Source organism: Tursiops truncatus, chromosome 11, assembly GCF_011762595.2.
Source record: "Tursiops truncatus isolate mTurTru1 chromosome 11, mTurTru1.mat.Y, whole genome shotgun sequence".
NCBI classification, from domain to species: Eukaryota; Metazoa; Chordata; class Mammalia; order Artiodactyla; family Delphinidae; genus Tursiops; species Tursiops truncatus.
Window position 1 is genome coordinate 26,097,555 of NC_047044.1, and position 14,012 is coordinate 26,111,566.

General features: G+C 38.0%; 1 protein-coding gene across 10 annotated transcripts in view; it reads left to right on the forward strand.

Annotated features, from left to right (window-relative positions):
* The window catches only part of CEP83 (centrosomal protein 83), a 219,872-nt gene that overhangs the window by 163,328 nt on the left and 42,532 nt on the right, over positions 1–14,012 (forward strand). For all 10 annotated transcript variants that reach the window (XR_012324253.1, XR_012324252.1, XR_012324254.1 and 7 more), the window contains 3 exons: positions 2,834–3,085; positions 6,124–6,255; positions 12,975–13,089. Coding sequence is in view for 3 of the 10 variants with exons in the window: in XM_073788346.1 (XP_073644447.1) it covers positions 2,834–3,085; positions 6,124–6,255; positions 12,975–13,089 (499 nt within the window). In the remaining 7 variants the exon portion in view is untranslated. The remainder of the gene's footprint in view (positions 1–2,833; positions 3,086–6,123; positions 6,256–12,974; positions 13,090–14,012) is intronic.

Here is a 14,012-nt window from a genome sequence, read left to right on the forward strand (position 1 = left end):
AAAGACCTTAACAAACATCTCACCAAAGAAGATATACAGATGGCAACTTAGCACCTGAAAAGATGTTGAACATCATATGTCATTAGGGAATTCACGACTTCAAGGGAGAGGACATGTGAATCTGAGATTGGAGGAAAAGGGGAGAGTGGAGGCTGTGTCCACGATCTTTACCCAGAGGATGGATAGCAGTGATTGAATATGAGCTCCTCCAGAACAGAGGTTTTATGATTGTAGTTGACCCTTGAACAACATGGGGTTTGAACGGTGCGGGTCCACTTATACCTGGATTTTAAAAAATAAATACACATACAATACTGCATATAAGTGGACCTGCACCATTCAAACCCATGTTGTTCAAGGGTCAACTACACAATCCATGGTTGGTCAAATCGGCAGATGTAGAACCCGCCCATACAGAGGACTGATTTGAGCCCTTGGTTTTTGGTATCTGTAGCAGGTCCTGGAACCAATCCTGTTAGATACTGAGAGCCGGCTGGCTGTCTCTGCTTATCTGCTAGGTTCTCTAATGTACCCTTAATACCTAGAGCAGTGCTGCCTATGCAGTAAGTAGTCAATAAATATTTGTTGCATGAACGAATGAATAGAGAAGTTAGAAGGCAGTGATTACCAGTTTTGGGAGGAGTGACTTGGTAGAGAACTCTTGTTAAGGAGTCATAAATGTGAGATCTAATCCTGAATTTGGTATTAGCTAGCTCAGTCCAGAGCTTCAGCTCTCACTTCAACTATCACATAGATGCCTTTTAAAACTACTGGAGGAAGCAATAACATAGGAAGCATGCTGGTCATGAACATTAGCTGTCTGATCCCATATGTAAAATGAAGACTACAGGATAAATTATGGTTACTAAATGCAATTTTATATATAACACTTAGCTCAGCACTTGATCCATATTAAGTACTCAGTAAAGGGCACCATTGTTTGAACCCGAGTTTCATATCGATGAGCTGCCACACCTCTGATATAGCACAGTGGAACAATATTTGGATTTCCTCATGCAAAAGCTAAGTGGTTTCTTAAAGATCTTCCAGCCCAGCCCTTCATTTTAACTGATGCCAAAGTGAAAAAGTGACTTCCACAAAGTCACACACCTGGCTGAAGGAAAGAGAATATGGAGGGAAAAAGGTAGTTGGGGACCAAACCTTGGGGGTAATGTTTATGTAAAGGATGGGAGGAAAAATAGGAGACACTAATTAGTTGAGTTTTTGAGGGCTTGACCCTGAATTTTACAGCTGCCTTCTATAATAAATTTTATTTTCTGGTAAGAAATGGCATTTGCCTTCTGTGGATAGCTCTACCTGTATTTCCCATTGACATCTTTAATTCAGCTTCAGTTTAATGTCCAAAACCTTACTGGAATCACTACATGTTAGAACTGAATAGGATCTTAGAGGGCCTCATTCTAACCTCTCATTTTACAGATGAGGAACACATTCTGCCCTGGGGTGGAGGTCTCACACTTCTTAGATTCACTTATAGCAAAGTGAGCAATCAGTTGTCCCTTGGGCCATTTTTGCCCAGGCTGCAGAGCATTACTTTAAGTCCTTTTGGCTTAGAGTGAGCCTGCTAAGCTCCTCCTGGCTACAACAACCCCTGGTGCTGTTTATAGCAGTGGCTTCTAACTTTCTTTTTTCTTTTTTTTTAAACAACTGAATCTTTAAGTTAAATCACCTGAAGAAACCCCATATATAAAAAGAGACTAAAAAGAGGAGCTGCTGTGGTTAACAACAAAGGTTTGTTGGTGGTGATAGTAGGGGATAGGGAGTTGGCGAGATCAGCAGAGGGAAAGAATGAGGTTTGTTTTTTTTTTTTTTTTTTTTTTTTTTGCGGTACGCGGGCCTCTCACTGCTGTGGCCTCTCCCGTTGCGGAGCACAGGCTCCGGACGCGCAGGCTCAGCGGCCATGGCTCACGGGCACAGCCGCTCCGCGGCATGTGGGATCTTTCCGGACCGGGGCACGAACCCGTGTCCCCTGCGCCACCAGGGAAGCCCAAAAGAATGAGTTTTACTGTGATTGTTTGGACCCTCATTCCTGGAGGTAAGGGGCCTCTGAAGTGCCTCAGAGGTTAGGAAGCAGTTTGAAATCCCCTGATTTGGGGGCACATGAGCTCTGTCAGTGATGGTTGGCGTGAATGAGAAGACCACTGGTATTTTTGTTCAACAAGTTCCTTGGTGATTTGTCTACATGCCCTGGAGTAATGATTTTCAGCTCTTTCTTGGATCTGAGAATTAAGAACTAGGCCATCACTACAACTAGGGCTTTAAGAAACTCTCAGCTATTATTTAAAAGCTCTCATCAGTCACATTTGTTGTTACTTATATGGACAAGCAGCTTTTTTTGTAAATTAAGTTGCCTTGGAATAGATGATTTTATTAGTATAGATATAGCCCAAGAATTACTGTCACATGAGGAAAAGCTTAGGAGTAATCAGTTTATGCAAGATCAATATGATCTTGCATAAACCCTTATAATCTGATGAATTTAAAAATACTTGACATATTTTTAATTATTATTTTATAGTATTACTTATAATTTTGAATTTTAGTCAGCAACTGATGAAGCCCTGTGCTAGGCACCACGGGGAGATGGAGGGAAAATAGGACAAGGTCCTTGCCCTCACATTTGAGTCATGCCAAGTACAGAATGAAGAATGTGACATTTTAGGATTTTTTTCCTTTTTACTTCATTTTACCACCTGAGCTTTTTTTTTCATATTGTACAATTCTAAATTTTAATTTACTGACTTGTAAAGCATGTTCATGGCTGAAAATTCGATAATTTAAGGTTGTATGCTTTCTTTCAAATTGTCATCAGATTGCAAGACTGGAGAAAGATAAAGAAGAACTACATAACCAGCTGCTTAGTGTTGACCCCACAAGAGACAGCAAACGAGTGGAGCAACTTGTTCGAGAAAAAGTCCATTTGTGTCAGAAATTAAAAGGTTTAGAGGCTGAAGTAGCAGAATTGAGAGCTGAAAAAGAAAATTCTGGTGCTCAGGTAGAAAATGTCCAGAGAATTCAGGTGCGGCAGTTGGCTGAGATGCAGGCTACAGTCAGATCCCTGGAGGTAAGGTTTTAATTGCTTCCCGGTAGACTATCGCGTACTTTTTTTAAAGTGCAGTTGACAAGCCTTTGATTTTTTTTTTTTTTTTTTTTTTTTTTTTTTTCGGTATGCGGGCCTCTCACTGTTGTGGCCTCTCCCGTTGCGGAGCACAGGCTCCAGACGCGCAGGCTCAGCAGCCATGGCTCATGGGCCCAGCCGCTCCGTGGCATGTGGGATCTTCCCGGACCAGGGCACGAACCGGTGTCCCCTGCATCGGCAGGCGGACTCTCAACCACTGCGCCACCAGGGAAGCCCAAGCCTTTGATTTTTTAGGGCATAAATGTCTGCTCACCAATCTAACGCTGAAGCATTTGTGGAATCCCAAGAGTATATATACTTTTTGTAAAGAAGAAAGCTCTTGATTCATAAGCAATAGCTATGCTACCATATTTACAAGGGGATTATTTATTCTTTCGGAGTCACGTTGCCTATCTGAAATGATTTAACTTTTACAGTGCCACAGAGTAGAATATGCAAAATTCAAAAAAAAATGGAGTTTCTGAAGACTAAAGTCATCTCAAACCAGAAAGAGCAATTTCTTTCTAGTTATTTCCTTACACTGGGATTCAAGATCTTAAAATCATAAATCCTGTTTCAACAGAAATACCATACTTATATTATGACAGCTTCTTGCCGGAGTTACAAAATTGAACTTGGCTACTAATGCATATAAGCCTTTACTGAATTATTTCCCTGAGTTCATTAGAGAAAGAAAAGAGCTGGCAGAGCTAAGCTGGTACTCCTAGAGGTATTCTCCTATGAAAGTTCTTGTTTCTGTCGTTGGAGAGGAAAAACTTTTCTTTTACCCTCTTAGGTTCAGAGTTTAAGGGTTGTGAATTAAACGGACAACAGACAGATTAGCAAGAGAAAAGATAGATTTTTATTCATGTACGTAAACAGGAGTTCACAGAAAAATGTGACTCAAAGAGGCAGTAGTAGTTTGGGGCGTATATACCATTCTAATAAGGAAAAGAGAGGGGGAGAAAGGACACTTACAGGAAAAGAAATGACTTTTAGGAAAGATAAACGGGCCCTTAGGAAAACAAATGGCAGATATGATAATTTTGTGATGTTGTTTGTGTAGGTGCTTTCTTATCCTGGTGTTGACTTCTTGTCTTCTGTGATAGAAGTTGGCCTTCCCTAGTTATGAAACCCCTGCGGAGGGAACTTCTAACACTTAAATTCTTTTTTTTTTGCGGTACGTGGGCCTCTCACTGTTGTGGCCTCTCCCGTTGCAGAGCACAGGCTCCGTACGCGCAGGCTCAGTGGCCATGGCTCACGGGCCCAGCCGCTCTGCAGCATGTGGGATCTTCCCAGACCGGGGCACGAACCTGTGTCCCCCGCATCGGCAGGTGGACTCTCAACCACTGCGCCACCAGGGAAGCCCTAAATTCTTTTTAGAGGCTCTACTTTTAGACAGATAAGAGGAGTTCAGGAAAAAACTTTGTCCTGTGTCTGTTGATTCTCAAAAGCCTTCACCTCCAAATAATTCTTATTCCACAGTGACATGTTCTGGACCCCTTTACAGTTTTATTGAGATAATGCTTATTCCTCCTAGTCCTTAGTGTCTTACGTGTAGCAAATATACTAGTTTGATAGTTTTTAAAATTTTATTTTGAGCAGTCCAAAATGTTTTGTTTTCTTCAGAATAGTTGTGAGGTAATTTGAACTGGAGGGAAATTAGTGTGCACCTAGTTTGTAATTAAAATCCAATATCCAAATCCAAAGTAGTGATTTTTTTCTGGACAGCAAACTGGTACAAGAAGTACATTAATATGTTTTGAAGAGTAGAAGTCACCTTTTTATTTTTTGGATGAAGCTTCTGGCAGTATTTAGTGGTTTCCTGAATTTAAATTGTCAGTATCATTGGACCTTAGACGTGAGGCAGTTCAGAATGAAGTGTTTATGTTGCCATCCTTCTATCCTTAACGTATTTACACAGTGACAGTGGGATGACTGCGATTGAGTATGGTATGTGATCTCAATGTGAAACTTTGCATTGAGGTCATTTAGAGTGATTATTTTCAGGACCAGTTGAATGATGACAAAAGATGGGAGGTTCTTTCACAAGAGCCTGTATTTCATTTTATCATTTGTCAGATGAAATGAAAATACACACATGACAGGTAGCCTGCCTTTCTTTGATTTTTTTTTTTTGTCTATCATTGTGCCTGAAGAGTATCATTTTTTATGTGAGGAAAATAGGGGTTTTTTTTTTTTCTGAATTATTTGCTGAATACACTCCTTATCATATTTAAGATATATAGGAAATGAGCTCTTGCAGAACTGAAGCTTATCCTTTAAATGCAAAATGTTTTCATTTTAACTATTTTGAATAGAAGTATTTTTAAAAAGCATTTAGTTTTCCCTTTCTAATTAAAGAGTACTATGAGTATTACCAACTGGAAATTTTCTTGACAGCTTACTTCATTAAGAATATTATGTGATGAGTTCAGGAGCTATTGAGTTCTTTGCCCATACTTCCAGAAGCTCCAGATTAATCGAGGATTTTGAATTTTTAATCTCTTGGGGATTGTTTTCTAATCTCCATTGATTTTAGATTTTCAGTTCTCACTTCTTACTACTACACGTAAGCCCTCCCCTCTACCTTGTAATATGCTTTTTCATATTTGCTGTGTACTTGAAATCCACCAAAATGCTTGTTTGAATTATGTCCACAATAGTAGTAAATAGGTATCAAGTGAGTGTGTTAGGTTCTCTCTCTCATGAGAGAAGTGTATGGGTTTTATCTTGGTGGAGGCTGTTGATAAGTTGTTTGTCCAGATAACTTTGTTGCATATTTCCTGGAGCAAATATCTTGCATATGAATTCTACCAATTGCTTTGTGAAAACTCTTGTTACTTCGGTATATGTTAATATTGTTGAGGTTTTGAATAATTTTGGGTAGTATGATTATTACATTTATTTAAATAGTGTTTATTTTGTTTTTATATAATTGAAAAATTGTCAACAAATTTTAAAATATTTTATTTTAATAAAAGGCTGAAAAACAGTCAGCTAAACTACAGGCTGAACGCTTGGAAAAAGAGCTACAATCAAGCAATGAACAAAACACTACTTTAATTAGTAAATTGCATAAAGCTGAACGGGAAATAAATACATTGACCAGTAAAGTAAGTTGTCTTAAGTATTTGCTTTATTCTTTAGAATGCTTGAGACTGTATAATGACAAAGGAATTTTGTGTTTCAGTAGCTTAGTTCCCTACATTGAAGTCTCTTTTTTGATCTTATTCTACCTTCCAAATACATGTAGAAACTGACCAATTCTTTTTTTTTTTTTTTAATTTATTTATTTATTTTTGGCTGTGTTGGGTCTCCCTTGCTGCGTGCGTGCTTTCTCCACTTGCGGTGAGCAGGGGCTACTCTTCGTTGCGGTGCGTGGGCTTCTCATTGCGGTGGCTTCTCTTGTTGCGGAGCACGGGCTCTAGGCGTGCGGGATTCAGTAGTTGGGGCACGAGGACTCAGTAGTTGTGGCTTTGGGGCTCTAGAGTGCAGGCTTAGTAGTTGTGGCGCACGGGCTTCATTGCTCTGCAGTGTGTGGGAACTTCCCGGACCAGGGCTTGAACCTGTGTCCCCTGCATTGGCAGGCGGATTCTTAACCACTGCACCACCAGGGAAGCCCCTGACCAATTCTTAAGGGCTTTCATTGTGACCACTCTAGTCCAGTTTTTACAATAGCCTCCTAATTGTTCTCTTTACTCTCTACCCTGTCAGAGCTCTGTGTGATCTGGCCCCTGCAATCTTTGCTCAGCCGTCATAGTCCATTTTCCCTCCCGTTCACTTTGCTCTAGCCTCACAGGCCTTCTCACTCTTCTTTGAGCAAGCTTACTTCTACCTCAGGGCCTTTGCACTTGCCCGCCTTGCATGGTCTTCCCTCACATATGTATATAGCTTTCTTCCTCACCTATTTCTCTCTTTTTTTAACTAATTAATTTATTTTTGCTCACGTTGAGTCTTCGTTGCTGCATGCGGGCTTTTCTCTAGTTGTGGCGAGCGGGGGCTACTCTTCGTTGTAGTGCGCAGGCTTCTCATTGAGGTGGTTTCTCTTGTTGCGGAGCATGGGCTCTAGGCATGTGGGCTTCAGTAGTTGTGGCACATAGGCTCAGCAGTTGTGGCTCACAGGCTCTAGAGCGCAGGCTCAGTAGTTGTGGTGCACAGGCTTAGTTGCTCCACAGCGTGTGGGATCTTCCCGGACCAGGGATCGAACCCGTGACCCCTGCATTGGCAGGTGGATTCTGTGTTTTGTTTGTTTGTTTGTTTTTTGATACAGAAATATGTTTATTAATGCATTAAAACCAAATCTCATGATGAGTTTAAAAATTACTGTAATTTTGAAGCAGTGATAAGTATTAATGATATTTTGAAATATCTACAAAAAATGTAATATGATATGAAAATATCTGTTGCAGGTACTGTTAATACTACGATGGTTTGTAGTCAACATTCATAGTTGAAGTGGAAGGTGGATTCTTAACCACTGCACCACCAGGGAAGCCCCTCCTCACCCATTTCTGATGTTGCCTTATCAGAGAGGACTTTTTTTTCTTCACTTTGTAAAATACCATCTTCCTTCTTCCTCTGCCTTATTCTCTATCTTTTTTACCTGCTTTATATTTCTTCATAGCTCTTAACACCATCTGATATATTTGTTTATTTTTGTCTTTTCTTCTCCCTTTGCCTCAAATATAAGCTCCAAGACAGCAGGGACATTGCTTTTATTACTGTTGTATCTCTGGCTCCTGGAACAGTGCTGGCACACAGTAGACAATAAATATTTGTTAAATGAGTAAATTAATAGCAGCAGCATGATCTGCATTTGTTATTTTATTTTATTTATTTATTTTTTGCGGTACGCGGGCCTCTCACTGTTGTGGCCTCTCCCGTTGCGGAGCACAGGCTCCGGATGCGTAGGCTCAGCGGCCATGGCTCACGGGCCCAGCTGCTCCACGGCACATGGGATCTTCCCAGACCGGGGCACGAACCTGTGTCCCCCGCATCGTCAGGCGGATTCTCAACCACTGCGCCACCAGGGAAGCCCGCATTTGTTATTTTTAAAAGAATATAATGGTTTGAACACCTTTTTCCCAGGAACTTAGAGGTTTTTTTCCCCCTCAAATGCAATGTATATAAGGAATCCAGTAACCAGAAGTAGGATAGCAATGATGAAAGTATTTTATAGAATACCGCAGTGAATATCAGTTCTGGAGTCAGACATATTCAAATTCCATTTCTTCCCCTTGCTAGCTGTGTGACCTGGGCAATTTAATTTCTCTCTGAAGACTTTAGCATTTTCCTTTATAAAACAGACTAATACCTACTTTATAGAGTGTGGCAGAGATTAAATGAGATATTATGCATAAAGCACTTAGCATAAGGTCTAATATATAATCACCTGAATATTAGCTATTATTAGTAGTACTTGGGTCAGCTCTAAGAACTTGAAAATAAGACTGATGTCTGAATCAGTGAGATCATGTATTATATTTCTGTCAGAGCAGAGTTACGTAAAATCACCTTAAAAAACAAAATGGTTTCTAGACCAGAGGGAATTTATTGTAGCCTAGTAGAAATATATGAACTTATCTAGAGGAGTAATGCGTTCATCGTAAATTCCTTGTCCACAGTCAAACAGTGTTTATGACAGAGGCAAGAGAGAGTTTTAGTTGGCAGAGTGTGAGTATTCTGGTCCCATTGAAGAGATCATTCTTACTGTGGAAAGGAATACCTCAATCTATTTTAGTTTGTGGCCATGAAATAATCGATTCATCCCATTCCTTTTGTTCTGACTGCATGAGCCCTAAGCAACTTTCTGACTGTTATGTGATTTCCTCTGTAATTTTGTCTACAGGGAGAGAGAACGCACTGGTTCTTCAGAGTTAGAGTATTCTAGTTTTCCATTATAGTTTTTTCTCGCAATTAATAAACTGACATTCTGGTTTTATAGATCACTCTTTGTAAACTTTAGTAATGTGAGTTCAACCTTGAGAGTGGTCTTTAAGTGTGGTGACAAAATTTGATTTCTGTGCCTGAAAAGCCAAAGCCATAATATTAGATGTATTAGATGCCACCCTTGGGAGATAGTCTACCCAGTTTTTTCTATGGCAAATACATACTCTTTTACACTTCCAGATTGTATGTTTATTAACACACATTGCTAAGAGTTGCCTGTCTTTTTAAAGGCATACTTGCATTGTTATGCGTATAAATGGTTTATTAAAAACCACCCACCAACTTCAGACAAACCAAGTTTTCATTTGAGATCTTGCATATAAAAAGATTTCATTGGAAGGTTAAATTTTAAAATAATGTTTCAAACATTGTCACAGTTATCTTTGCAACTTGAAATTTTCATCCACATTTTGCAATTCTCACAAATGGTTGTTTGCAATGCAGAGGAACACCTGGGGTGTATTTGTCTAAGTTATTCAAATTTGTAAATGTTTGTTAGGTTTTTGAACAGAGTTATGTCATTGTGACTATCGGTGTCTTGGATTAAAAAGTATTACCAAAGATGGCCTAAAAATGATGACCTTAAAGATATCTAATATTCAATGAGATAAATTCTTCCTGTTATGAGGTGTTTGAGCTTTAGAACTCCAGTAAAATGTACAGTTTTAAGGAAGTCATCCCACAGAATTACCTTATTAGCTAAGTTTATGAGGTCATACCATCTCAGACCTTTGAAAAAGATCAGAGTTTGAGTACTGTCTCTTTGGAATTTACATCAAGAGCTTCTTGAGTAATACATTTTTTCAACTTTATTTGAACTTCTGGCTTATGTATATTGTTTTCTCTGTGTGTGTGTGTGTGTGTGTGTGTAATAGATTCTGAACCCTTATAAAATGCTTACTGTTGCTACTTTGTTACATTTCTTAAAGTTTTATTAGTACTAGCTAATATTCTGAGTACTTCTGTTGTATCAAAAGCATAAAGCAAATTCACAATGTAAAGACCAGAATCTACATGGAAAACATATTGTGGAAAAATAAAAGCAGAACAGGGTAGCTTGGCACACGGAAGTGTAAATCTCTTCAAATTATTTTCAGCATTTTAACATTGTGCATTTTATTTAAGAAAAGATCCCTAGTTTTCCTAGGATTTTTGATGCTTGATTACAAAAGTTAAGAACTAGGAATCTAGAGGCAGAAAGAAACTTTATTATAACTATTTGGGATTTGGTTCATATTACTCATAGAAAGTGTTTTTATTCATCATATCTAATAAATATTCATATACGTTTTTCCATTTTTAATAAATAAAATAATTTTAATATCATTTTGGAAGTTAATTACTATTAGTGTGAGTGCATTCAGTATTTTAGAAATGTGGCACTAAAGAAAAACTCATCCGGGTCCATAAATAAGTTAATTTGAATGCATGTTGCTTGAGCATATACCACTACTTTAATAATAGAAGTAGTTCTGAAGATAGACTTGTCGTTTGACTTCCGATCAGTGTTCTTTCAGTTTCACTGATTATAGTTTAATTGAAAAATGTTTTCTCATTTCAGTAAATCTCAGTGAATGAATTAAGAAATATGTTTTTTATATATTTTGTAGTTCTTCTCGTTGAAAGATTCTACAAAATAAGATGGCTCTGATTTTCCACCTCATATATAAAGCAGCTACAATGTGGTTTGCTAATGAACTGCTGTGTCATTCAAACCTTCTACAGTTAGTGTATAATAGCAGGTTATGATTACATTTGTCATAGAAAGTAGATTTTCACTGTAGTTGTAGTTCTTCCAAATTTTAAAGCATTTATAAATTCTGTCCATGAAATTATAAAAACCCAATCTATAGAAAGTTTAAATTTTAAAATAAATACAATTTTTTAGCTGCTCTGAAAGTATTTCAAAGCTGCTTTGTAAACATTGTTCAATGAGACTTGCTTTCATAGAAAAGAACTTCAGAAAGATTTAAAAATGCAAATCTGATGTCAGCACAAGGTATTCATTTTGTGTTGTGTCATTTGAAAATCTACAGGTTAATTTGTGTCTTAGTGTGGTTATTAGCAGTACAAAGGCAGCACAGTACTTGACTTTCTTGTTTCCTTTAAGTGAGGAATTTGCAGGAAACCTTGTTATGTTTCCAAGACCTTTCATAGATGGAGTCTCCTCCAGTAAGACACTTCTGTTTCTCATCTTCACCCTCTTTGGCTCTAGGACCTCTTCCTGATTTATTTCTAACTCCCATCTCTAGTTTTTATAGCCTTTTATTGCACTCAAGTAAATTATCCTTTACCCTCTTGTTACCACCATCTTATATTTTACAGATTTGGCTTGTATATATTTGTGATTTTCTCCTCTGATTTCATGGTTTTATACATTAGTATAATATGTCAGAATGCAGGTTTATCTAACCTTTATATCCGTACTGGTTAAATCCTCATTATATAGTACTGTACCTAATTTTAGAAGCCCCTCACCAAAGGGCAGGGATATGGAAACTGTTAAGAGAGTAGTACAGATGATTAGAGAGACAAAGCTTTCTTGTTCGCTGCTGTATCCCCAGCTCCTAAGACAGTGCTAGGGCACATAATAGGTGCTCAATAAATATTTATTGAATGAACAAAGGAATACTACTTTAAAAAATTTTTTTGTTTATTTTTGGCTGCATTGTGTCTTCGTTGCTGCATGCGGGCTTTCTCTAGTTGCGGTGAGCAGGGGCTACTCTACGTTGCGGTGTGCGGGCTTCTCATTTCAGTGGCTTCTCTTGTTGTGGAGCATGGGCTGTAGGTCACGCGGGCTTCAGTAGTTGTGGCACGTGGGCTCAGTAGTTGTGGCTTGCGGGCTCTAGAGTGCAGGCTCAGTAGTTGTGGCGCACAGGCTTAGTTGCTCCGCAGCATGAGGGATCTTCCCGGACCAGGGCTCAAACCCGTGTCCCCTGCATTGGCAGGCAGATTCTTAACCACTGCACCTCGAGGGAAGCCTAAGGAATACCACTTATGAACTATAATTATTCAGCTTTCAAAAGGAATGTCTCAGGGAAAAGCTGAGATTGGTATGTGGTTAATTATATGGAAAATATTGACAATTAGTTACATTCACCTTGGGGCTTTAAAAGAATCAGGTTTTGGCAATAAAGGTTTAAATTAGATTCATACATTTTGTACTTGTTTATCCCACTACCAGCATACACACACACACACACTATTTAGTCACCAACTTCAATAGATTATTCTTTCTTGTCCCCTTTGTTAGTCCTTTGCCTCTTAATTGGTTTCTTTACTTTCAGTTTCTTAATCCAGCACACTTGCAATTAGAGTTAACTTTCTGAAACAAAGTTGATTGTGCCACCTTCAGCAGCTAAGAGGATATACAACCCTTTTGTATGGCATATAAAGTTTATTCCCTGCCACTCCACAGTTTTCACATCTTCCTCTGCTCTATCTATGACACATTGTTCATTGTTTTCCAAGCAGACCAGGTGGCGTTCTACCTTTATAACATTTTATATGCTGTTCCTTATACCTAAAATGCCATTTTGTCACCAGCAGTTTTTTTTAGAGGAAGGTTTCAATTTTTTTTTCCCTGAGGATGTTTCAGTCATTGACTATTAGATTTTAGGTACTTGCAGTTAAGCCTTTAAAGGCAAGATTAAGCCCGATGACCCCACCTGCTATTGAAAGAAATGACTCAATTCTGTTAGGAAGAGACTGTTTTCTTGGTGCTGAGTACTGTTCCAGGAACTGAAGCATCTTCCCTGCTGGAAGGTGCTTATACTCTATACTCTGCTACCAAAGTGTTTTCTCATTTCTACTAATGTTTTTGGGTTAGCATTTAGTGGCAAGAAAATGACCAATAGTAATTGCAATTTCTAATTATCAACAGGTAAAAGAACTTAAACATTCAAACAAACTAGAAATAACAGACATCAAACTGGAGGCAGCAAGAGCTAAGAGTGAGCTAGAAAGAGAAAGGAATAAAATTCAAAGTGAACTGGATGGTAATATATGATTTCCCATGCTTTTTACTGTTACTTTCACATATAAACTCAAATTACTAAAATAGATTAAACTGAAGTTTATTTCCAATTTTAAGCTTAATTGAATTTTAATTTTAGAGCACACATATGTATTGTTTTTATTTGTATGTTAAATGTTCATTCTGTGATGTAACTTTTAAAAAAACAATCTTATGGTTATATCATTGTTATTTGATTAATACATAAATTAAGTGAAACTTTATAGATAGGATTCCATACTTCCTGGGTATATAACTTAAAATCTGTTTAGATCATGTGATTATTAATATCAGACCATTTAAAATCTAAAGAATATATAAGTGGGTTCCAGGTCCAATTTTTAAGTTTAAAATTTTTTTTATGTAGACCCTAGGCCAGTTATTGGGCCTAGTTCAGCCTAAGCTTATTTTTAAACTCCAATTTAGTCTTAGAATGTCCTTCTCATCAAGATTTCTCAGAAATTATATTATTTCTGACTTTTATTAAGTACTTAAATAAGCTGCCTGGACCTGCAGCTGTCATGAAGTTGGTCTCTAGTTGAACTGGCCTCTAGTTTCAGCTTCAGACAGAGCTTATGATGAGTGACTATTTTCATTATTAATTTCTACTTGATGTTGACTCATGGATTTTCACAGAGTTAGGGAGCATATTTTCTTTGGAACTTAAAGAGTTTGAGATCCAGTTTTGCATTCTTTTTAAACTTTGAGTTAGATATGAATTTGTTTTAGTTATTCCATATGCAAAATACTTGTCATTTCATTACGAGGAAAATTTGTGAATTCATTGGACAAACTTGAAAGTGTCCAATTTGTATTAGATATCTAACAGTTCTGATAAGTTTCAAAAGCTTCTGTGATTTTATTCATTCTGCTTTCCAGCTAGCTTTATGATGATGCTGTCTGTGG